We start from the raw sequence: 24,986 nt of genomic DNA on the forward strand, positions 1-24,986 counted from the left end.
ATGTGGGTTTAAGTTCTGGTACACTATTTAAGAAAATAAATATCAGCCTTTCACTTTTTAATCGTATCTAATTATATTTTTGTAAGAGAATGTACTTTTTTTCTTTCTTTCTTGATTGATGATGTCCTCATCTGATTAAAAAAAGACATGCTATGGATTACATTTCAGGCCATGGAACCCATGGTGTGTTGGACCACATGTAGTAAGGTCAGGCGTAGTGAAGACCACAGGAGGTTGGTGGCACCTTAATTGGGGAGGACGGGCTCATGGTAATGGCTGGTGCGGAATCAGTGAAATGGTATCAAATACATGAAACACATGGTTTCCATGTGTTTGATGCCATTCCATTTACTCCGTTCCAGACATTATTATGAGCTGTCCCCTCAGCAGCCTCCACTGGTAAAGACACATGAAGTCATTGCAGTAGGCAGGCCTGGGTTCAAATACTATTTAAAATCTTTCAAATACTTTGAGTGTTTGCTTTAGGCTGCCTGGAGATCCAGGTGGTCAGTGTTAGCACTTTTGAGACATTTCTATTGGTTGCATTGCAACAGACAATCTCAATCAAGCACATATACAGTATTTGCAATTATTTATAATAGCATTTGAACCCAGGTCTAGCAGTAGGTTACCAGCAGGGTCACAGCTAACTATAGCGTTCGAAGTGTGTACTGTCAGTGTTTGTCCTACTACTGTTATGACTCATGGGATGGGAAAGAACATGACAAGAAGGGAATGCTTGGCACCCTGATGTTCATTAAAGTCATATACTTTTGATTTAGTATGGTGCTCTGACTGCCAAGATGTGATGACCCTCAAATCCCTTTGGGACACTTTCCATGTAGCATTAATGCTTTAATTCAAACTACTGTAGCTCTTAGGAATTTCTAAACATTAAGGTTCAGAATTTGCCATTTTGTTCAGCAGGTTTGATTTATTGTACTCACATCAGCTAAGCATATACTTCTTTATTTGGAATGTTTCAAATAAAATACTGTACTCAACAACGATTTCTCAGATCATCTTGTGAGGACATGTGAGGTTAAACTAGCCCAGCACTCTGATTGATTTATAAAACTCAACTATCTGTGCCATATTTCGTCAGGCTTAGCCTCTCACTATGTATCAGTTGGCAGGTACACATGCAAGTGAAGTTCAAATGGTTTAGACTTAGAGCATGGAACACTCAATTAGAACAGCATGTGCATTATTGACAAAGAATGCTATCTTAATAATCAATCACATTTATTTTATAAACCCTTTTTACATCTGCAGTTGTAACAAAGTGCTTTATGATAAGACATACAGTATCCACAGCTCTAAACTTTTAAAAATTGCCTCTCATACAAGACTAGGGATGCAAAGCTACAGTACCAGTAATTTACCAAATTATTGGAATCTTCCGTCATTTTGGTAGTTAATATAAAATCTATGGCAATCGTAACTTTGGTAATTTATACTGTATTCATATATAGTACTCCTTTTTTATATCAGTGTCCATATTGTCCATGAGTTTCTAGTAGATAGATCATATGGTTCAAAAGAAAATAGCCTAAATAGTGAAAAAAGCATCTAATCAACAATGGTATTATTTTTAACTACTTCCGCAACCTGTCCAACTATTGACTTTTTTCACAACTGCTACCAGTTTGATGCCAAAACATTGACATCAAATACATGTTGACAGTGAAACAAATAAAATTATTTCAAATATATACAGTGCCTTCGGAAAGCATTTAGACCCCTTGACTTTTTCGTCATTTTGTTACGTTCCAGCCTTTTTCTGATCAATCTACACCCTATAATGGCAAAACAAGAAAACTGTTTTTTAGAAATATTCTAATGAGTCGCTGCCCCACCATTTGAATTATCACTCATAGCGCAAAGAACACTTTTGTAAACTGCAAAGAATCATTTCAGGGCTCAAAGGGATATTATTTGAGTCATTACGATTCCACACCTTTCCCAGAGAATCCTTGAGGAACCCTCTTTTCTTTGTGTATATAGTGCATTCGGAAAGTATTCAAACCCCTTGACTTTTTACACATTTTGTTACATTACAGCTTTATTCTAAAATGGATTATATTTTTACAAAACCTCATCAATCTACAAGCAATACCCCATTATGACAAAGTAAAAACAGGTTTTCAGACGTTTTTGCAAATGTATTAACAATAAGAAACAGAAATACCTTATTTACATAAGTATTCAGACCCTTTGCTATAAGACTCGAAATTGAGCTCAGGTGCATCCTGTTTCCATTGATCATCCTTGAGATGTTTCTACAACTTGATTGGACATGATGGTAAATTCAATTGATTGGACATGATTTGAAATGGCACACACCTGTCTACATAATGTCCCACAGTTGACAGTGCATGTCAGAGCAAAAACCAAGCCATGAGGTTGAAGGAATTGTCTGTAGAGCTCCGACACAGGGTTGTGTCGAGGCACAGATCTGGGAAAGGATACCAAAAAAAGTATGCAGCTTTGCAGCTTTTTGGTCTGATTAAACCAAGATTGAACTCTTTGGCCTAAATGTGTGTGGAGGAAACCTGGCACCATCCCAACTGTGAAGCATGGTGGTGGCATCATCATGCTGTGGGGATGGGAGGGACGGGAGGGACTGGGAGACTTGTCAGGATCGAGGAAAAGATTAACGGAGCAAAGTACAGAGAGAACCTTGATGAAAACCTGCTCCAAAGCACTCAGGATCTCAGACTGAGGCGAACGTACACCTTCCAACAGGACAAATACCCTAAGCACACAGCCAAGACAACACAGGAGTGTCTTCGGGACAAGTCTCTGAATGTCCTTGAGTGGCCCAGCCAGAGCCCGGATTTGAACCCGATCGAACATCTCTGTAGAGACCTGAAAATAGCTGTGCAGCGACGTTCCCATCCAACCAGACAGAGCTTGAGAGGATCTGCAGAGAAGAATGAGAGAAACTCCCCAAATACAGGTTTGCCAAGCTTGTAGCGTCATACCCAAGAAGACTCAATGCTGTAATCGCTGCCAAAGGTGCTTCAACAAAGTACTGAGTAAAGGGTCAGAATACTTATGTAAATATAATATTTCCCGTTTTTGTATTTTTGTTTATATGCAAATTTTCTAAAAACTGTTTTTGCTTTGTCATTATGGGGTATTGTGTGTAGATTGATGAGGGGGGAAAACTATTTAATCAATTTTAGAATAAGGCTGTAATGTAACAAAATGTGAAAAAAGTCAAGGGGTCTGAATACTTTCCGATGGCACCATATATAAAGGCTATTTCATGCTGAAACCCCATATTAAACACCTATGGTATTCAATTGGTTGATGGTTTATATTTAGGATAATGTTTTACAGCTTTGACATATTTTTTATTTTAAAATTATTCAATTATTTAATTTATTTTACATGTGATAAGGCCACACAGAAGGCCAGCGATTATTACTGATACCTGTGATAATCTGAAGTACTCAAAGGGGTACTTTATGTAATAGATTACATAAAATCCTTGAAAGACAACAACATTCTGGTAGTTTAGTGGAAAACGAATGTTTCCAGTATTATACCCTCCCTTCGCAACCCTATCCAAGCCCCTTAAGCTTTTCTACTGCAATCACCTTAAGTCTGCCACTTTTTGGCTAGACAATTCTTAGACTTTACACAGGCACTCTAATTCTGATATTTTGCCTTTTTTTCTTTTTTCTCTCAATCAGATCAGATCGTTTGCCAAAAACTGTTACAAACTAGATACTTGTTTGCAATCTTATATCAAAAACCTTTGTTGACCTTGCTATTTCTATCTGCGTACCCATTCAAGTATAACCACTCCAGTCATTTGGACAATCTTGGTGATAGCATGGTCATAGTTTTATGAGGTATGTGCCCTATCACATGCACAGGGTTAGTCTTGGCTGTTTAATGAAAGGTAATACATCTTCTGAATCCCATGTAATTAAATTGGCTTCTGACAGTTTAAAATGACAGCACCACACAAAAATATGAAAGGCAATGTACTGTATGCTGTATCTTTACCAGATTATGAGAAACACAGACACACACACACACAGACACACACACTTTGCCTTGCTCAAGATACACAATCATATGCATCCCATAAATAATGAATATTGTCAGCAAACAACAAGGAACTTTTCATCTCTTAGATTAAATACAGTCTACGGTACAGCACACTGTGCACCCTGAGCATGTGTCATTGTCACTGTTATGAGCTGTGGTCACTATCAGTCACACAGGAAAAGGGCATCAGCCTAAAGTTCAAACACAACATGCATCCTTCACACTCCACATTTAATGGACACCTCAGCAAGTGCAAGACTTTACAGATGACATGTCAACATTGCCTTCTAGAGACAGACATACAGCTCAGCTGTGTTCAGGAACTTTGGACTCTGCCACCTCTTTTGGAAAGACATTCTCGTAATAGATAAAGTATAATAGAGAACAAGGATTGAAAATATCAAAATTCATAAGTCATCAATCAGTTGATGTTTACATTATGTTTTCATTTACAGAGAGCCCCCTGACTGACTGAGCTTTTGGATCACACACACACATCTGCCAAGATGTGGAAGAAGTCAAAGGTCACAGACCAGACGGCCACTGGCCAAGGAGGTACTGTATACATGAGTGTTCCTTTCTCTCCTTCCTAATTCCAGTACAGTACATACTAAGACAGAGACGACAGCAAACATCAAGCGTTATCTTCACAAGGCCCCCAATGATTGTCAGAGAACATAAAGATGGGAATACCTTGTGGTGCACTGTGGTATTGCAGTAGCCTATATTGGCAGCAAACACTACATGACCAAAAGTATGTGGACACCTGTTTGTCGAACATCTTATTCCAAAATGATGGCTATTAATATGGAGTTGGTCCCCCTTTGTTGCTATAAAAGCCTCAACTCTTCTGGGAAGCCTTTCCACTAGATGTTGGAACAATGCTGCAGGGACTTGCTTCCATTCAGCCACAAGAGCATTAGTGAGGTTGGGCACTGATGTTGGGCGAATAGCCCTGGCTCGCAGTCGGCGTTCCAATTCATCCCAAAGGAGTTCGATGGGGTTGAGGTCAGGGCTCTGTGCAGGCCAGTCAATTTCTTCTACACCGATCTCGACAAACCGTTTCTGTATGTACCTTGCTTTGTGCACAGGGGCATTGTCATGCTGAAATACGAAAGGGTCTTGCCCAAACTGTTGCCACAAAGTTGGAAGCACAGAATCATCTAGAATGTAATTGTATGCTGTCGTGTTAAGATTTCCCTTCACTGGAACTAAGGGGCCTAGCCCGACCCATGAAAAACAGCCCCAGACCATTATTCCTCCTTCACCAAACTTTACAGTTGTCGCTATGCATTGGGGTAGGTAGCATTCTCCTGGCATCCGCAAAACCCGTCACTCCAGAGAACTTCATCACTCCAGAGAATGCGTTTCCACTGCTCCAGAGACCAATGGCGGCAAGCTTTACATCACTCGACACCTAGCATTGCGCATTGTAATCTTAGGCTCGTGTGCTGCTGCTCGGCCATGGAAACCCATTTCATGAAGCTCCCGACGAACAGTTATTGTGCTGAAGTTGCTTCCAGAGGCAGTTTGGAAGTTGGTGGTGAGTGTTGCAACTGAAGACAGACGATTTCCACACGCTACGCGCTTCAGTACTCTGCGGTCCCGTTCTGTGAGCTTGGGTGGCCTATCACTTGGCGACTGAGCCGTTGTTTCTCCTCGACGTTTTCACTTCACAATAACAGAACTTAGAGTTGACCAGGGCAGCTCTAGCAGGGCAGAAATTTGATGAACTGACTTGTTGGGAAGGTGGCATCCTATGATGTTGCCACGTTGAAAGTCACTGAGCTCTTCAGTAAGGCCATTCTACGGCCAATGTTTGTCTATGGAGATTGCATTGCTGTGTTCTCGATTTTATACACCTGTCAGCAATGGTTGTGGCTAAAATAGCCGAATCCACTCATTTGAATGGGTGTCCACATACTTTTGTATATACAGTGCTGTGAAAAAGTATTTGCCCCCTTTCAAAAAATATCTTAACTTTAGCATATTTTTTATACTGAATATTAATGGGATAATGGGACCCATGTCATCCAAAAAGTTTTACTTTTCACTCATCTGTCCATAGAACATTCTTCCAAGAGTTTTGATCATCCAGGTGCTTCCAGGTGCTTTTTGGTAAACTTGAGTAAGAACCTCATACCAACGTTTTTTTATTTTATTTTATTTCACCTTTATTTAACCAGGTTGACCAGTTGAGCATGGTGGTGGTAGTGTGATGGTTTGGGGATGCTTTGCTCCCTCAGGACCTGGACGACTTGCCTTAATAGAACGAACCATGAATTCTACTCTGTATCATAGAATTCTACAGGAGAATGTCAGGCCATCTGTTTGTGAGCTGAAGCTGAAGCACAGCTGGGTCATGCAGCAAGACAATGATCCAAAACACACGATCCAAAACACACAATCAAGTCTACATGAAAATTGGTTAAAAAGCAACACACTTGACGTTTTGGAATGGCCTAGTCAAAGTCCAGACCTAATCCCAATTGAGATGTTCTGGCAAGACTTGAAATTGGCAGCTCATGCTTGAAAACACACAAATGTCGCTGAGTTAAAGCAGTTCTGCATTGAAGAGTGGGCCAAATCCCTCCACAGCAATGAGACTGATCAACAACTACAGGAAGCATTTGGTTGAAGTCAATTCAGTTAAAGGTGCCTCAACCAGTTATCGAGTGTACGGCGGCAATTCATTTTAATTGTAATTTGTAAACTCAGGTTCCCTTTGTGTAATATTAGGTTTTGATTGATGATCTGATAACATTCCGTGTCAAAAATATGCAAAAATAGAGAATATCAGAAAGGGGCTTTTTCACGGCACGGTATTGTGTATGTTGGCAGAAAGCCTGCTTTAGCATTGCTACTTACACTGGCCAAGGGAAACTATTTTTGATAATAGCCGGGTTACAAAAATGCTTTAATCATGCAAACTATTTTTCTCTGGGACCAATTATTTTCCCATTATGAACAGGAGAATTTGTTTGACCTTTTTTCATATTGCGAAAAGGCTGTCCTTAGGGAACTCAATGGATTGAATAAATTGTACTTTGGTAATTTTTTCAGTGGGCCCTAGTGTGATTGATTAATAGTACCTTGTGGAATTACAATAAAGGAACAGATGAGACAAATATTTCAGATTTTTGCTTTATGGTAATGCATAAAAAGACACTACTGAGGACCACAGAATGGCAATATCAGGGCTCCTGCCAACTCTTACCTCTCAGTCACTATGGATGTACCAAGGTGCCTGATCAGTCTATTATAAGATTTTTTGTATTATTTTTTTAATGTAACCTTTATTTAACAAGGCAAGTCAGTTAATATCAAATTCTTATTTACAATGACTGCCTACCCCCGCCAAACCCTAACCCGGACGACGCTGGGCCAGTTGTGCACAGCCCTATAGGACTCCCAATCACAGCTGGTTGTGATACAGCCTGGAATCAAACCAGGGTCTGTAGTGACACCTCTAGCACTGAGATGCAGTGCCTTAGACCGCTGCGCCATTGGGGAGATGAATCACCCCAAGAAAAACCACAACAAAGGAAATAAGAACATCTTGTTTCAAGTGATCAGCAGTTTCAGAAGAGGCGACTAAGACCCAAGACAATGAACAAGACAAGATGGAACTCGGTTTAAAATGAATTTTCAGTCTCATTGAATATTGAACATTGCAGATGAGCCCGAGGGTTGTCGCCATTCAATCAGAGTTGAGTAGAACATAAACACAAGAACATAGGAATTGCCCTGAGGATGGGGATGGAGGGCCATGAAATCAAGCTCTAGGGTCTAGTACCATGTCTCACAGGAGAGAAAAAAAATCTCTACAACATTAAATTGTCTGAGATTCAGACAAATCTGCAAGAAATGAATGAAGTTGTATTGCCATACTAACTTGGTCCTTGTAGTACCATTAGTTAAGTCCATTAGGGATATGTCTTTAACTATTGTCCTTAAATGTACAAAACTACATTCCAAACGTAGCGAAATGTCTTTGTACCTGTATTCGTCTTTCACCCCATTATTAAATTGGTCACACTTTACTTTAAGCCAACAATCCTTCATTACTTGTTTTAGGCATATATGAGCCTTTATGATGATGTATTATAAGGCTGACATAATATGTTACATAATGTTAATTTATGTCTTTAAGTAAAGTGTTACAAATGTATTGTATGTCCCTATGTTGGAATATATCCTGTCTTTACCATACATATCGTAATGCATGAGGATTCTAATGTCTCTCTGCCATTCTGCCAAAGTACTAGGCCTAAACCATGTCTTTGCCAGAAAGGTACTTCTCCTCTCCCACTCTCCAAGTCCTTACCAGGATTAATGTTTCTTGTCTCATCTGCTTCCACGTCATCCTTTTGTCTTTGCACGCCCAGGCCCTTCAGAGGCTGAACAGGAAGAAGATAAAAAAGGTAGGACAGTGATGATCAAAAAGCAAGTTTTGCTTTTTCACTCACTGGTGTTTTGGTTTTCAAATTCCATATATTGAGGTAAATTGATTTTGATTGGTTGTCCTGAGATGTTAAATATTCTGGGCAATTAATTAAATCAGTTAACCTCATGCTGCCTTCAGGTCAGATGTGACCTCTGGACATATTTGAAGATGAAAACCACACACAAACAAAATGTTCAACTATTTTGGATTCAAACATCAGTGGTATAGTATCTGTGTTGTATTCATATTTTAGAAGATTGTGTAGTATGTAGTATTCATGCACATTCTTCTGGAATGCACATACCGGGAAATAGAAATGTTTATTTTCTTAAGATATTGTAAAACATAAAGGTAAACTGTAATCAATGTACTTCAGGATAAAGAGGTTGGTTTACCTTTGATGTCTACATTCGGTTACGAAAATATAAAAAATACAAAAACTCATATGTGACAAAACACTTCCAAAAACTCAAACATTTTCCTGTGTGAAATTGTAAAATACTATTCACATTCAAGGACAAGAATAATTTGTAAATAATTTACTGCCCAGTGCACTTTGGATGTTTATTGTCCTGTCATGTGAACAGTAAAGGCATTGAAACAAACCATTTCCAGTACCTCACATGTGGAAAAGCACGTCATGACTGACATCTGCTGGTGAGGATAAGAAGTCAGATAAAGCCCCAACCTAAATGTCGGTCATGCAAAATAAACAACCTGGCCAGAGATGCAGCAGGTGCATAGTATGTTAAACAAAATGGAAGTAAATATACATACATATATACAGTACCAGTCAAAAGTTTGGACACACCTACTCATTCAAGGGTTTTTCTTTATTTTGACTATTTTCTACATTGTAGAATAATAGTGAAAACATCAAAACTATGAAATAACACAGATGGAATCATGTAGTAACCAAAAAAGTGTTAAACAAATCTAAATATATTTGAGATTTGAGATTCTTCAAAGTAGCCACCCTTTGCCTTGATGACAGCTTTGCACATTCTTGGCATTCTCTCAACCAGCTTCATGAGGTAGTCACCTGGAATGCATTTTAATTAACAGATGTGCAAAGTTAATTTGTTTGCATTTGAGGCAATCAGCTCTGTTGTGACAAGGTAGGGATGGTATACAGAAGATAGCCCTATTTGGTAAAAGACCAAGTCCATATTGTGGCAAGACCAGCTCAAATAAGCAAAGAGAAAGGACAGTTCATCATTACTTTAAGACATGAAGGTCAGTCAATACAGAAAATGTAAACTTTGAAAGTTTCTTCAAGTGCAGTCGCAAAAACCATCATGGCTATGATGAAATTGGCTCTCATGAGGACCGACACAGAAAAGGAAAACCCAGACTTACCAGAGTTCACTAGAGTTCCTAGCCTTCGAAATTACAGCCAAAATAAATGCTTCACAGAGTTCAAGTAACAGACACATCTCAAAATCAACTGTTCAGAGGAGACTGCATGAATCAGGCCTTCGTGGTCGAATTGCTGCAAAGAAATCACCAATAAGAAGAAGAGACTTGCTTGGGCCAAGAAACACAAGTAATAGACATTAGACCGGTGGAAATCTGTCCTTTGGTCTGATGAGTCTAAATTTGAGATTTTGGGTTCCACCCGCCATGTCTTTGTGAGACGCAGAGTAGGTGAACGGATGATCTCTGCGTGTGTGGTTCTCACAATGAAGCATGGAGGAGGTGGTGTGATGGTGTGGGGGTGCTTTGCTGGTGACACTGTCCGTGATTTATTTAGAATTCAAGGCACACTTAACCAGCATGGCTACCACAGCATTCATCAGTGGTACTCCATCCCATCTGGTTTGCGCTTAGTGGGACTATAATTTATTTTTCAACAGGACAATGACCCAACACACCTCCAGGCTGTGTAAGGGCTATTTGACCAAGAAGAGAGTGATGGAATGCTGCATCAGATGACCTGGCTTCCACAATCACCCGATGTTTTGGGATGAGTTGAACCTCAGAGTTGAGAAAAAGCAGCCAACAAGCAGCCAAAAGCAGCCAACAAGTGCTCAGCATATGTGGGAATTCTTTCAAGACTGTTGGAAGAGCCAAGAGTGCCAAGAGTGTGCAAAGCTGTCATTTTGGGGGGGGGGGGGATATAATTTTTTTATTTCACCTTTATTTAGCCAGGTAGGCCAGTTGAGAACAAGTTTTCATTTACAACTGCGACCTGGCCAAGATAAAGCAAAGGAATGCGACACAAACAACAACACAGAGTTACACATGGAATAAACAAACGTACAGTCAATAACATAATAGAAGAAGTCTATATACAGGGTGTGCAAATGGCGTAAGGAGGTAAGGCAATAAATAGGCCACAGTAGCGAAGTAATTACAATTTAGCAAATTAACACTGGAGTGATAGATGTGCAGATGATGATGTGCAAGTAGAAATACTGGTGTGCAAAAGAGCAAAAAAGTTAATAAAAACAATATGGGGATGAGGTAGGTAGTTGGATGGGCTATTTACAGATGGGCTGTGTACAGCTGCAGCGATCGGTAAGCTGCTCAGATAGCTGATGCTTAAAGTTATTGAGGGAGATGTAAGTCTCCAAATTCAGTGATTTTTGCAATTCGTTCCAGTCATTGGCAGCGGAGAACTGGAAGGAAAGGCGGCCAAATGAGGTGTTGGCTGAGATAAGGCGGAGCTTTACCTAGCAAAGACTTATAGATGACCTGGAGCCAGTGGGTCTGGCGACGAATATGAAGCGAGGGCCAGGCGACGAGAGCATACAGGTCGCAGTGGTGGGTGGTATATGGGGCTTTGGTGACAAAACGGATGGCACTGTGATAGACTTCATCCAGTTTGCTGAGTAGAGTGTTGGAGGCTATTTTGTAAATGACATCGCCTAAGTCGAGGATTGGTAGGATAGTCAGTTTTACGAGGGTATGTTTGGCAGTGTGAGTGAAGGAGGCTTTGTTGCGAAATAGGAAGCTGAATCTAGATTTAATTTTGGATTGGAGATGTTTAATGTGAGTCTGGAAGGAGAGTTCACAGTCTAGCAAGACACCTAGGTATTTGTAGTTGTCCACATATTCTAAGTCAGAACCATCCAAAGTAGTGATGCTGGCCGGGCGGTCGGGTGCGGGCAGCAATCGGTTGAAAAGCATGCGTTTATAATGAGTAATGTAGGCGTGTCCAAACTTTTGACTGGTACTGTATATATACAGTGCATTCAGAAAGTATTCAGACCCCTTGACTTTTTCCACATTTAGTTACGTTACAGCCTTATTCTAAAATTGATTAAATTGTTTTTTTCCCCTCATCAATCTACACACAATATCCCATATTGACAAAGCAAAAACAGGTTTTTAGACATTTTTGCAAATGTATTAAACATAAAAAAATATCACATTTACATAAGTATTCAGACCATTTACTCAGTACTTTGTTCAAGCACCCTTGGCAGTGATTAAAGTATATTATCCGTACAGAGGAATGGGTGAAACTCTCCAAATACAGGTGTGCCAAGCTTGTAGCGTCATACCCAAGAAGACTGCAGGCTGTAATCACTGCCAAAAGTGCTTGAACAAAATACTGAGTAAATGGTCTGAATACTTATGTAAATTTGATATTTAAGTTTTTATTTTAAATACATGTGCAAAAAAATCTAAACCTTATTTTGCTTTGTCATTATGGGGTATTGTATGTAGATTGATAAGGGGGAAAAAACAATATAATCCATTTTAGAATAAGGCTATAACATAACAAAATGTGGAAAAAGTCAAGGAGTCCGAATACATCCTGAATGTATTGTATTTATATATCATGATTGAATAATTGATAATTGATTCATGCCATTTTTGAGTGCAGTTCATGTATTGATTCATTGATTGGATTTATGTTTTTGTAAAACATTTGTTGGGGCTTAATCAGACTTATTTTCCTCTTACTTCTCATCTTTTCTCCAGCTGGCATCAAGAAGAGGTCCAAGGTCCCTGGGGTCATGATCACGCAGTTTATAGAGGTTCTACCGGAGGGCAAGAGCACCCCAGACTTCCTTCGCAAACCCATCGCTCTAACCATTCAAGAGGGTGAGCCCTCAGGATGTTTTAGGAGATCTGTATCAGGCCTAGGCCCTCTCAGTGTTGGTCTATGTGCTCAGAGGTGTCATGCCAATAGGGGGCACAGGGGCACGTGTCCCCTAAGATTTGTCAAACATTTTTAAATACATGTTTTTTCTCTGTAATACTACACTAAGCTTTTATGAAGTTGGCTTTAGCTAGTCCAGATAGATTCCCAATCTCCCAAACTCATAACTAGCTACCAAGAAGCCCTTTCAGGCTATCAATCAAGTTAGAGTAGCTAGCTTGTCTAACTATCTTAGCTAGCAGGCCTGCTGGCAAGTTTGGTAGACATGAAAAAAGCAAGCAATAACTAAATAAGACTCACATTCCTTTCAATCCTTTTTCACGTTGGGATTGGGGTATTTTATAATGAATCAATGTTTTTGCACATCCTACAGGTAAATTAGCAATTTTCAAAGCCAATGTGTGTGGGGATCCCAAACCAGAGGTGACTTGGGGAAGAGCTAAGGGGGATATGTCAGACACAGAAAAATTTCTAAAGAAATATGATGAAGCTACTGGTGAATACACTTTAGAGGTGAGTCTAACCTTATGCACATGAGTGTGCATATAACCCATGAATCTTATCAGTTGTGATTAAACAGTTAATTTATTTCACCAGATTCACAGAGTGTCTGGAGAGGAGGCAGACACTTACAAATGCTATGCTATCAATGAATATGGCAAGGCTATTTGCACTGCAGCATTGAATGTGATTGAGGGTGAGAATGTTTGTTTCTTTACACTTCATATAACTTACTTGTATGATCAGTTGAGTCCTTGTATTTTGGTGCTAATCCTAAACGTCTGTTATTAGTTGGATTCAAGAAGAAGAAGGCCATGGAGCAGTTAGAAGACATAGGTGGGTATTTTCATTCATTCATCCATCCATCCATGATAAAAGTAAAAAACCTACAAAAGAGTATTTGGAGGAGGAGATTTTTCAATCCGTGGGCTAATATTTTGACCTGCTCTCTAAAAAAACAGCATTGTTTATGGAAACCATTTTTTAATTATGAAAGCACGTTTAATAATTGCATTTATGTGTTTGCTTACCATGTCATGTGGTACTGTTGATCATTTGCCAACAAGTAACATTTTTAAAAGAAAAATAAATGTATGGGACATTTGTAGGATGCAGTCATTCACCTGGTTATGGCGCCAAACATTTGTTTGCTGCTCCACTAGTTTCACTAGTTATTATTAGGATGGCTATTCCTATGTTAAAAGTAATGATTAGAACTTACCTTTTGATTCCTCGTAATTTAAGAGGTGAAATATTTGTTCCCTTGTCGTGCTCAGGAAGGGGGCGTGTCAACAAGAACTTCGTTCGTCCATGTGTTCGTCCATCCTTTGTGTTGGGTAATGCCCAGTTGGCTAAATCCCAGTGGGAGAGCAATGTGTACCCTGTTTATTCAATACTTAGGCATGGTTCTACACTAATAATTTAAGTGTGTATTTATGGCAATTGTGTGTGCTTGTATTACCTGAATGTGTTTTTGTGGCCCTCTCATGGGCCACAAAATCAATTTTTTTCATTCCATTATTTGTTGATTTGTTGCAATGGTAGGCTTATGTTCAAACATGAGGCCTTGATGGAAACATATGTAAGCTCTGTCATTCCTGTTGCAGCCAGACAGGGGACAGGTTGCTACATGGCTATTATCAGGCATTATTAAGTCCTTATAATCTTGGTTTAGATTTAGGCTTACTTATTATTTGATTTCTGTCCAGTTTATGTTCCTGTCTGTTCATCGTCAAGTTTATTGTTTTGTATTAATGTCATGTAGCCCAAAGCCATTCAAACACATTTGTCTTTCAACTTCCGGCTCATTGACAAATGCAAACCATTGTTCAATATGAACTAAAATGGTAATTTTAAATTAAGTAAAATTGTGGGACTTGCTTAAGCTCTTTGAAATGATTTTTGTGGTTGTGGATGACATTTTCAGATTTTGTATTTAAAAAACAGAGAAGAAGACAAAGATTTCATACACCAGCTCTGGAACAGCTTGCGTACCACTGATTTAGACATCACTTCTCACAAGGCCATTTTGTGTGATTCTTTCACAAGACTCTGACATTGGCCATAGTCATGTATAACATGTAATGGCATAACACAATATTTTACATTAACTGGAATGATACTCTCACTCATGGTTACACAAAAAGAGCTGTGCGCAAACTGCACCCAAAAATATTCTAATGAGTCGCCGCCCAAACATTTGAATTATCACTCATACAGCAAAGAACACTTTTGTGAACTGCAAAGAATCATTGAAGGGCTCAAAGGGATATTATTTGAGTCATTACGATTCCACACCTTTCCCAGAGAATCCTTGAGGAACCCTCTTTTCTTTGTGTATATAGTGCATTCGGAAAGTATTCAAACCCCTTGATTTTTTACACATTTTGTTACGTTACAGCTTTATTCTAAAATTGATTACATTTTTTACAAAATCTCATCAATCTACACGCAATACCCCATAATGACAAAGTAAAAACAGGTTTCAAACATTTTTGCAAATGTATTAAAACCTCTACCGCTTCTCTCTCCCGGATCCGGGATCCTCCTCATCAAAAAAGCTGACTAGCATATTTTACATTGTGAATATGCAGCCATGATGCACCAAATTGTCCGGAGATATTTTGGACAGTCACGTAATCTAACCAAAGAACTAATCATAAACTTTACTAAAAAATACATGTTGTACAGCAAATGAAAGATACACTGGTTCTTAATGCAACCGCTGTGTTAGATTTTAAAAAATAACTTTAGTACAACATACAGCATGCAATATTGTGAGACAGCGCTCACCAATTCTCTGCCTTGTTGGAGCCAACACAAACCACAAAAATACGAAATAACATCATAAATATTCTCTTACTTTTGATAATCTTCCATCAGAATGTTGTGCAAGGAGTCCTAGTTCCAGAATAAATCGTTGTTTTGTTTTAGAATGTCCATTTCTTCTGTCGAATTAGCAACTTTGGCTAGCCATGTGGAGGGCACATGTCCAAGTCCTGGAACGAAAAATTCCAAAATTCCCAATAAACGTCGAATAAACCTGTCAAACTCGGTTGAAAATCCTACTTTAGGATGTTTTTCTCATATGTATCCAATAAAATCAGAGCCGGAGCATTTCGTCGTGTATACGTAACGCATTTCAGAAGACAATGTGAGGTTCCCTGGTGTGCAGTTGAATACTGACAAAAGAGCGGACCTGTCACTCCAAAAGCTCTCATTCGGTCTCACATCAAGCTAGACACCCCATTCAACCTTCTACTGCCTGTTGACATCTAGTGGAAGGCGTTTGCTGCCAAATGAGTTCTGTTTTACTCACAGATATAATTCAAACAGTTTTAGAAACTTCAGAGTGTTTTCTATCCAATAGTAATAATAATATGCATATTGTACGATCTAGAACAGAGTACGAGGCCGTTTAATTTGGGCACGATTTTTTTCCCAAAGTGAAAACAGCGCCCCCTATTTTAACAATAAGAAACAGAAATACCTTATTTACATAAGTATTCAGACCCTTTGCTATGAGACTCAAAATTGAGCTCAGGTGCATCCTGTTTCCATTGAACATCCTTGAGATGTTTCTACAACTTGATTGGAGTCCACCTGTGGTAAATTAAATTGATTGGACATAATTTGGAAAGGTGCACACCCGTCTATATAATGTCCCACATTTGACAGTGCATGTAAGGCCAAAAACCAAGCCATGAGGTTGAAGGAATTGTCCGTAGAGCTCCGACACAGGATTGTGTCAAGGCACAAATCTGGGGAAGGGTACCAAAACATTTCTGCAGCATTGAAGATCCATAACAACACAGTGGCCTCCATCATTCTTAAATGGAAGAAGTTTGGAACCATCAACACTCTTCCTAGAGCTGGCCGCCCTGCCAAACTGAGCACTCGGGGGAGAAGGGCCTTGGTCAGAGAGGTGACCAAGAATCTGATGGTCACTCTGACTGAGCTCCAGAGTTCCTCTGTGGAGATGGTAGAACCTTCCAGAAGGACAACCATCTCTGCAGCACTCCACCAATCAGGCCTTTATTGTAGAGAGACGGAAGCCACTCCTCACTTAAAGGCACATGACAAGATTCTCTGGTCTGATGAAACCAAGATTGAACTCTTTGGCCTGAATGCAAAGTGTCACATCTGTTGGAACCTGGCATCATCCCTACGGCTAAGCATGGTGGTGGTAGCATCATGCTGTGTAGATGTTTTTCAGCGGCAGGGACAGGGAGGTGTTACGAATCGGCTCATAGCCCGTAACAAAGTGGGAGACACCAAGGAGATAAAGAAATGACCAACATGTTTATTAAATAAAGTAAACTATATCCAAGTAACAATTGTGTGTAGTCAGTAGTGTAAGTGAGTAGATGGTGATAATGAGGGGTGTTGAGAGATGCCAAAACAAATTAACACAAAGAAGCCCCAAAATGCCACAACCAAAAACAACAGTGTGTCTGCGTGGAGAGAGTCTCCTCAATGTATGGGGGAATTTATCCCCGGGACACACTTCCCATTTCACTGACGACACTCCCAGCTCCGCACTCCGACATCCTATTCAGGAAAACAAGATCAAATAGAAAGAATTTGGCAGACAGAGCGGGAGGGTCGTCACACAGAATTGAGGGATAGATGAACGGAGCAAAGTACAGAGAGATCCCTGGTGAAAACCTGCTCCAGAACGCTCAGGACCTCAGACTGGGGCGACGTTTTACCTTCCAACAGGACAACGACCCTAAGCACACAGCCAAGACAACACAGGAGTGGCTTAGGGACAAGTCTCTGAATGTCCTTGAGTGGCCCAGCCAGAGCCCGGACTTGAATCCGATCAAACATCTCTGAAGAGACTCTGCGGAGAATACAGGTGTGCCACGCTTGTAGAGTCATATCCAAAAAGACTCTAGGCTGTAATCGCTGCCAAAGGTGCTTCAACAAGTACTGAGTAAAGTGTCTGAATACTTATGTAAATGTAATATTGTAATATTTCAGTTGTTTATTTTTTATAAATTCACTAAAAAATCTGAAAACCTATTTTTGCTTTGCCAAAGGGTCTGGGTCTGAATACTTTCCGAATGCACTGTATTTACTTTGTACATATTGTACATACATTTGCTACTGCTTATTTACCTACATCACATTAAAAAGTAACCGCCTCACCATGGGCTTTGCACAACTACACTAAAGCTACAATGGGGCATTGAGAAAACAGTACGTTTTTTATCTGCTACATTGGAATCATTACTTTTTGCTGACAAAGTAGAGTGAGACATTTTATCCTGTTGTTCTCGGGCGTGAGCTTCATGTTAGAAATCTAGAACCAAAGCGTAATCTTGCGAAGCTGACGGGCTTACACCTGGTTTCATTTAAATGAATATGATGTTTCCTGCTCTGCAAACATGAATCTGGTTTTGCTGCCCTGTTACCATCTAGTTTCCTCCTTACTGAACCCTCCACCACCAATAGCACCATTTTTAGACATTTGGATACCTACTCCCCAATAGATCATCTATACTGTAGATGTTCAAACTATCAAACTCCGGGTAGTGAGTAGTTGGTTGAATAGTTTGTTGACAGTTAGTTGAACATCTATTTGGGTCTATCCAAATAAGGTGTTACTAGAACCATATATTTAATGTAACTACCCACTGGGCACAGACATCAGTTCAACATCTAGTTTGATTTACATTTGGTTGAGTTGTCAGCTAATGTGAATTCAACATGAAATTCCCCCAAAAAGATGAAATTCACTTACATTGATAACTTTTTGCAAATCCAATCAGTTTTCCATGTTGATTCAACATCATCACATTGATTTATTTTGTCGAAATAACGTGGGATCAAAGTTGATTCAACTCGTTTTTGCCCAGTGGGTATTCTGCAGTGGAGGCTAGTTTGGGGAGATATAGCACGACTTGCTCATTGTACTGGCTGGAATGGAGTAAATGGAAAGTGGTTTCCATATGTTTGAGGTGTTTGATACCGTTCCATTTATTCCATTCCAGCCAATACAATGAGCCCGTCCTCCTATAGCTCCTCCCACCAGACTCCAATGGTATCCTGTCACTTTACATTAAGTTGGGTAACATTGAGTGTCCTTTATTTTGTTTAGGTTCAGTAGATCCAGCAGAGTTCAGGAAATTGCTCAGAAAAAGGTAAGATATGAGACGATCATGATATCAGTAACCAGATCCTTCTATTTACATTACATGTATTTGTAAACAGGGACCTCTGTGCCTGACAAAACAGTGCGATGGGATGACCACAATGCATACAAATGGGGAAACTAAGCTCAGTGGAGGCTCGTCAGAGGAGGAAGGGGAGAACCAGAAAAATGTAAATAGTGAAACATTAAAGAAGTTATCCTTTTTAGATAAAACTATACTAAATATAATCATGTCACTAAATAATTGATTCAAACACACGGTTTTGCAATGAAGGTCTACAGTAGCCTCAGCAGCATTCTGTAGAAAAACCTGAGGCTCATGGTTCTCAGCCCCTTCCATAGACTTCCACAGTAATCTATCAGAGTTCTTGCAGCATGAACTGACATGTTTTCCACCCAATCAAAGGATCAGAGCATGAATCTAGTGCTAAAAGCATATGCTACAGCTAGCTAGCCCTGCAGTGCATAAAATGTGGTGAGTAGTTGACTCAAAGAGAGAGAAGGTCAATATTTGAACAGTTTTGAACAAATTAATTTCTTCCATAGTAGCTAGCTAGTTTAGCCTCCTCAAACACCCGGCTCAAACAGAGAGGGATGCTATGTTAGCTAGCTGGCTATGGCTATCCAACACTGGAATGCTTCCAAGTCAAGGTAAGCTTTTGGTTTTATTAATTTATTGCCACCGGGGCCCGCCAGTGTAACTGCTAAACTGATTGCTGCTGAGTACACTTTACTGCATGATTGAGCCGCTTTACTAATGTGTTAGTTCTTGTAGCTATGTTGACTATGACCTGACAATGATGTAGGCTGTGTGTAGCAGTTAGCGGTCATGATATGAAGGTTTGGCTTGGAAAGGTTTTTTCGCCTGGTCACAGACAGGTGATGTGTTGTGTACTGAAGTCCACAAGCAAAGGGAAAGGGTGAGAAGAGAGAACGTAGATGGATGCGAGAAATAATTATATATACAACGAGCTGTTTGTATGTGTCTGGTATGAATGTGAAATGTGTTTGCGTGTGATCAGGGGTGTATTCATTACACAGATTCTGTTGAAAAACGTTTCTAAAACGGAAGTAAACGGAACAAAATAGGGATAAACACACCTGAATAGAAATAGAAACTCTTGTTTGCAACTGCTGTACTAATGATTACATCCTAGATCAACTATATGCAGGCAAGAGTGTGCAAGGCGGTATTGAATGTGTCACTGTCTGTCACCTTGATTACTCAAATTTCGCTCGACCTGTGCACCTAAGTTGTAAACTTTCATTCACAGTCTAGTTTGTAGCAAACTCATGATGGGTACAGGGACAATTCTAGTATCATGTAGTAGCCTAAACCTATCGATGTTACATTGAGCTAGGTGAATGGAATATGAATGACAGTCATCCAATATGCTGTAATAGAAAAAAGGCCATGCTAATAAAGCAAAAATCATCCTCCCTCATCTTAAATGGCAATGACCACCATTGACGAAGATCCTACAGTATATGGTATATGGTTTTGTACCAATACTCAAGCAATGCTTCTGTCATGTTTCAACCAGGAAGGGTGTGGACAAACAGGAAGCTGTGAAAGAACCTGGAGAAATCGATGAAAGGTTCTGGGAAATCATCATGAGTGCAGACAGGAAGGACTATGAACGAATCTGCGCTGAGTTTGGTGTCAAAGACTTCCGTGTGATGCTGAAGAAACTCAGTGAGAAGAAAAAGGAGAGACAGGAGGAACAGGCTAAGGTTTGAGAATTGGGCACATTCAGTATGTGCAAAACGTCTTCTGTGTGTTCTGTTTTTGGTCATATAATGTAGCTAATGGCTAGTGTGAAAACCTACATGACCACTATGAACCTCAGGATTCATAATGTCTGAAATGAATTTGAGTGTAACTAGTTAACTACATTAAGTCATTGTGGCAATAGCCTTAATCTATCATTTCATCCTCGTGATTTTAAACTCCATTTCTCTCCACTCCCCTCCCTCTCATCCATTATTTTCTCTCCACCCTTTTCCTCATGGTGATCTTCCAAACCATCTGCCATTCCTTCCTCAGTATATTGAGACCATCAATAACCTGAAACATATTGATATTAAAGGAGTAGGCATTGCTTCGTTTGAGTTTGACCTTGAGCTCAAAGACCCCGCCAGTAGGATTTTCCTCTACAAGGTGAGACATCTAGAAGTTGACCTCTGATTCAGTTTCCACATGAGGCAAAGGTATCATTATACATAATTTAGCTTTTATCTCAACTTACACAACAAACTTGTCATTCAACATTGTACAGCATTTTAATGGATGACAACTGCCTTAAAGGAAAGACTGACATTGCACAATTAGAACAGAATTTGTCACCTTCTTTCTTGTAAGGCAGTAGTATCTCCTTTAAATTTCTGCCTATCACCCAAAGTTCCAGGCATATAATTACATTTTCTATGGTTGCAGAGTAACTTCATCCCTTGTTATCATTTTGCCATCATATCCATGTCAAAACATGTCAATTGCCATACATCCCATCAACTATGAGGATTTTAGTTTTTTCTTAAGAATGTGTTTTTAAAATGAACTGAATTTGAACTCATATCTGATAGTAGCTGTCACTGTGTGAACTCTGTATCATATTGCAGGATGGTGTAATGATTCCCTATAGTGATGAAGAAGAAATGAAACACAGCTTAAAGACTGTTGGGAAGAAGTTAATCTTCAGTGTGCGGGACCTTAAGGCAGAGGATGCTGGGCTCTATCAGGTGGATGTTGAGGAGGTCAATCTCTTCTCTACAGACTTCAAGAGTAAGATGAACACAGAATGATTATGAATAGCATTCCTTTTTGATAGAAGATAAACACGTTCCTTATTTATTCCCATGAGCTTGTTCCATTTGCCCTTTTCCTTCCAGTTCCCACAGTGGATTTCATTGTCAAGATCCAGGAGGTGAAGGCCAAAGAGAGAGAGGATGCTATGTTTGAGTGTGTCCTGTCACATCCCTGGCCCAGAATCAAATGGATGGGCAAGAATGCCACTCTGGAGGAGGGAGAGAAATACACTATAACTGTGTCAGAAGACAAGCTGATCCACAGACTGCTAATAAAGGACTGTAGCCAGCTGGACAAGGGCATCTACTCTGCTGCGGCAGGAATCAAGACATGCAGTGCCTGGCTGATAGTGGAAGGTAACATTACATCTTCATATCTTGCACAACACGTAATTTTTCAGATGAAGGAAACAGCAGAGTGATTCATTTTTGGTTGAACAACATATACTATTCACCTCAGTAACTCAGTTCTGGTCTCATGACAGATTTGCGAGGTACTATGTCTTCTCAACACTTATCGAAATGTTCCATATCAATAATCATTTTAATAACCATGCTCACTGAGCACCTTCTACAGTATTCCCCTATCTCTCCCTCTCTCTCACCCTCTCTCTCTCTCAGCTGACAGCGACCCTGCTTCCCATGGTAAAAAGAAGACCCGTAAAACAACCCAGGCTGGTGGAACAGGGTTGGATCTGGGGAAACTGGCTCAAGAGCAGCAGGAAAAACTGGCGAAGGAAAGGCAGGAGCAGATCAACGCTGCAAACAAGGCCAGAGCGGAGGAGGAGAGGCTTGCCCGAGAGGCACTCCTGGCTCCCCCTCCTCCTGATACTGGGCATGGAGACAGTGGGGAAGGCAAAGACACCAGAGATGGGAAAAACAAGTCTAAAAGTGGATCAAACAAATCCAAAGATGGTGGCAAATCAGTTGGCGAGTCAATTGGCAAATCATTTGGCAAATCAGTTGGCGAAATGAAAGACTCTGAAAAGGAAGGAGATGACAAGAAGAACAATAAATCCACTGATGATTCTGACAAAGGCAAAGGTAAGACAAATGATATCCCTATTATAAACACATTGGACATATATGTTATATACTGAAAAAGAAAAGTAATAGGGTCAACTTCGAAAAATAAGGTATAATGAAAAGGATAACACATTGTCACAACATCCTATGTTAATAGGAATGTACAATATGTATTCAGGTGTATAATGGTTTATGCATTTTTGACGATATTTCAAATTGACAACTGATACAATAATTACTGATAGGAACATCAAATTATGATATTGACCTAAACGCAAACGGGGAAGGCGATGGAGACAGTAAGGAACGTAAGGGCCATACTGTTCCACTTATACCAGACACAGTCATTGGTAAGAAACACACTGAGACACCTTGGCTACTGCATGGAGGTAGTCTCTAAAATCTCAGATGCATCTTAATGAATTAACAAGTCACCTTAGGATTGCATTAAACGATAAACACTAAAAAACATTTTACTTTATTTACATTTTCTACATTTCAACAAAACTTACAGTAATTTAACTTAGAATAACATGCAGTAATAAACTTACAGTATCATTTGTATTCCACTTGACATCAAGTGATTAACCAGAATTGCAGTTTACTTAACCACAGTTATCAAGCAAAATACATTTGATAAAACCCACCTTAAAATAGTACACTAATGTCAAAAATAGTAAATACTTGAAATATTGAATCTCATGCATGAAATTATAAACATTTGTTTAACAGGTTCTTCTGTCCACAACGGTTTGTTATGTCTCATTGACTTATTCAAGTCTGTGTAGAACATTTGTTCTTGTTAGTAACACTTTACATGAAGGAATACTTACCTAAAAGTATTTTAAAGGTTGTATAAGTAGTTTATACTATATTATCTATATAAACAAATAATTAACCATTAATAAACAACTTGTAAACCCCTTTTTTGAATCATTTAAAGAATGTAAAATCAAAGATGCTGAGAAGGAAAGAGATGATAAGTACAAGAAATCCACTGATGATTCGGACAAAGGCAAAGGTAAGACAAATTATATCTCGATTATAAACACATTGGACACATGTTATATACTGTACTTGAAAAATAAAATGTATATAGACGAAAAATAATGTATAATGAAAAGGATAACACATTGGCACAACATCCTGCATTAATAAGAATATACAATATGTATTCAGGTCTACTGTATAATGGTTTATGCATTTTTTACAATATTTCAAACTGATATAATAATTACTGATAGGAACATCAAACGATGGCATTGACCCAAATGCAAACGGGGAAGGCGATGGAGACAGTAAGGAACGTAAGGGCCATACTGGTCCACTTATACCAGACACAGTCATTGGTAAGAAACACACTGAGACACTTTGGCTACTGCATGGAGGTAGTCTCTAAAATCTCAGATGCATCTTAATGACTTAACAAGTCACCTTGGGATTGCATTAAATGATAAAAACGAACAAAAACGTACAACTTGATTTTAATTTGTCAACATTTTAACTAAACGTACAGTAATTTAACTTAGAGTAACATGCAGTAATACAGTTACAGTATCATTTGTATTCCACTTGACATCAAGTGGTTAACTCTGAGGGGCTGTTTTGGACCTGGTACCGGGTGCAGACAGTTTGGTTACCCCCCCACTCCTTGCTTTGGCCATATTCGTAGGGCATGCATTGTAGGTAAAGTCACAAAAAGCGCAAACTTTTAGTATGTATGGAAAAGGTACACCCTAATGGTCATTGTAAAGCAGTGGTCACCAACCGGTCGATCGCGATTGACTTGTCGATCTCCAAGGCATTTCTAGTCAATCGCCAAACATTTCTGTAAAAAACCCAACGATAAAGCCTTGTGTCCTATTTTTTTATTATTCTCGGGCTGTTGGTGGTAGGTGCAGTCAATTCAGATGCCCTGCGCGCCGGGTAGGCAAACTGCTGCCATTTCATGTGTCTGAAGGTACAAACTCTGCCTTCCGGTGGGCCTGGAGAGGAAATCAAGTGCACTATTCTATCGCTGGCCAATCAGATTGTTCAGATATCCGAGTCTGCAGTAACGTAGCAGGCATTAAAAAAAGCTACGACAAAATTGATACTGTGAGATTTCAAAACTTTTAAAACCATGACTAGAGAGAGACTGTCAACGAATACAGCAGTTCATGTTTAAGTTCTTAGTCAGCACTGTCAACACTTTGTATTCAACACTTTTATAAGCCATAAAATGCGCGTTCTTCCTATTTCCACTCAGCTCTACAACAAGCAGCGCAGTAGTAATGAATGAGTAGGAAAGTGTATCTTGCGTTGCGTTGTTGTTATTATTAGCGGCTTGGGTCTTTTTTAATTTCAAGGAATATTTCACTTTCTCT

At 39.5% G+C, this 24,986-nt stretch overlaps 1 protein-coding gene across 1 annotated transcript in view; it reads left to right on the forward strand.

Moving 5' to 3' along the window:
* The first annotated feature begins 4,574 nt into the window (after positions 1-4,574).
* The window catches only part of LOC120058623 (immunoglobulin-like and fibronectin type III domain-containing protein 1), a 38,712-nt gene continuing 18,300 nt past the window's right edge, over positions 4,575-24,986 (forward strand). The window contains 14 exon segments of the mRNA XM_039007382.1: positions 4,575-4,623; positions 12,449-12,571; positions 13,003-13,142; positions 13,227-13,326; positions 13,422-13,466; positions 18,736-18,778; positions 20,334-20,523; positions 20,837-20,950; positions 21,409-21,571; positions 21,679-21,951; positions 22,216-22,638; positions 22,866-22,970; positions 23,564-23,641; positions 23,865-23,969. Of these exon segments, the coding sequence (XP_038863310.1) occupies positions 4,575-4,623; positions 12,449-12,571; positions 13,003-13,142; positions 13,227-13,326; positions 13,422-13,466; positions 18,736-18,778; positions 20,334-20,523; positions 20,837-20,950; positions 21,409-21,571; positions 21,679-21,951; positions 22,216-22,638; positions 22,866-22,970; positions 23,564-23,641; positions 23,865-23,969 (1,951 nt within the window).

The sequence above is a fragment of the Salvelinus namaycush genome, chromosome 14, assembly GCF_016432855.1.
Source record: "Salvelinus namaycush isolate Seneca chromosome 14, SaNama_1.0, whole genome shotgun sequence".
NCBI lineage: Eukaryota > Metazoa > Chordata > Actinopteri > Salmoniformes > Salmonidae > Salvelinus > Salvelinus namaycush.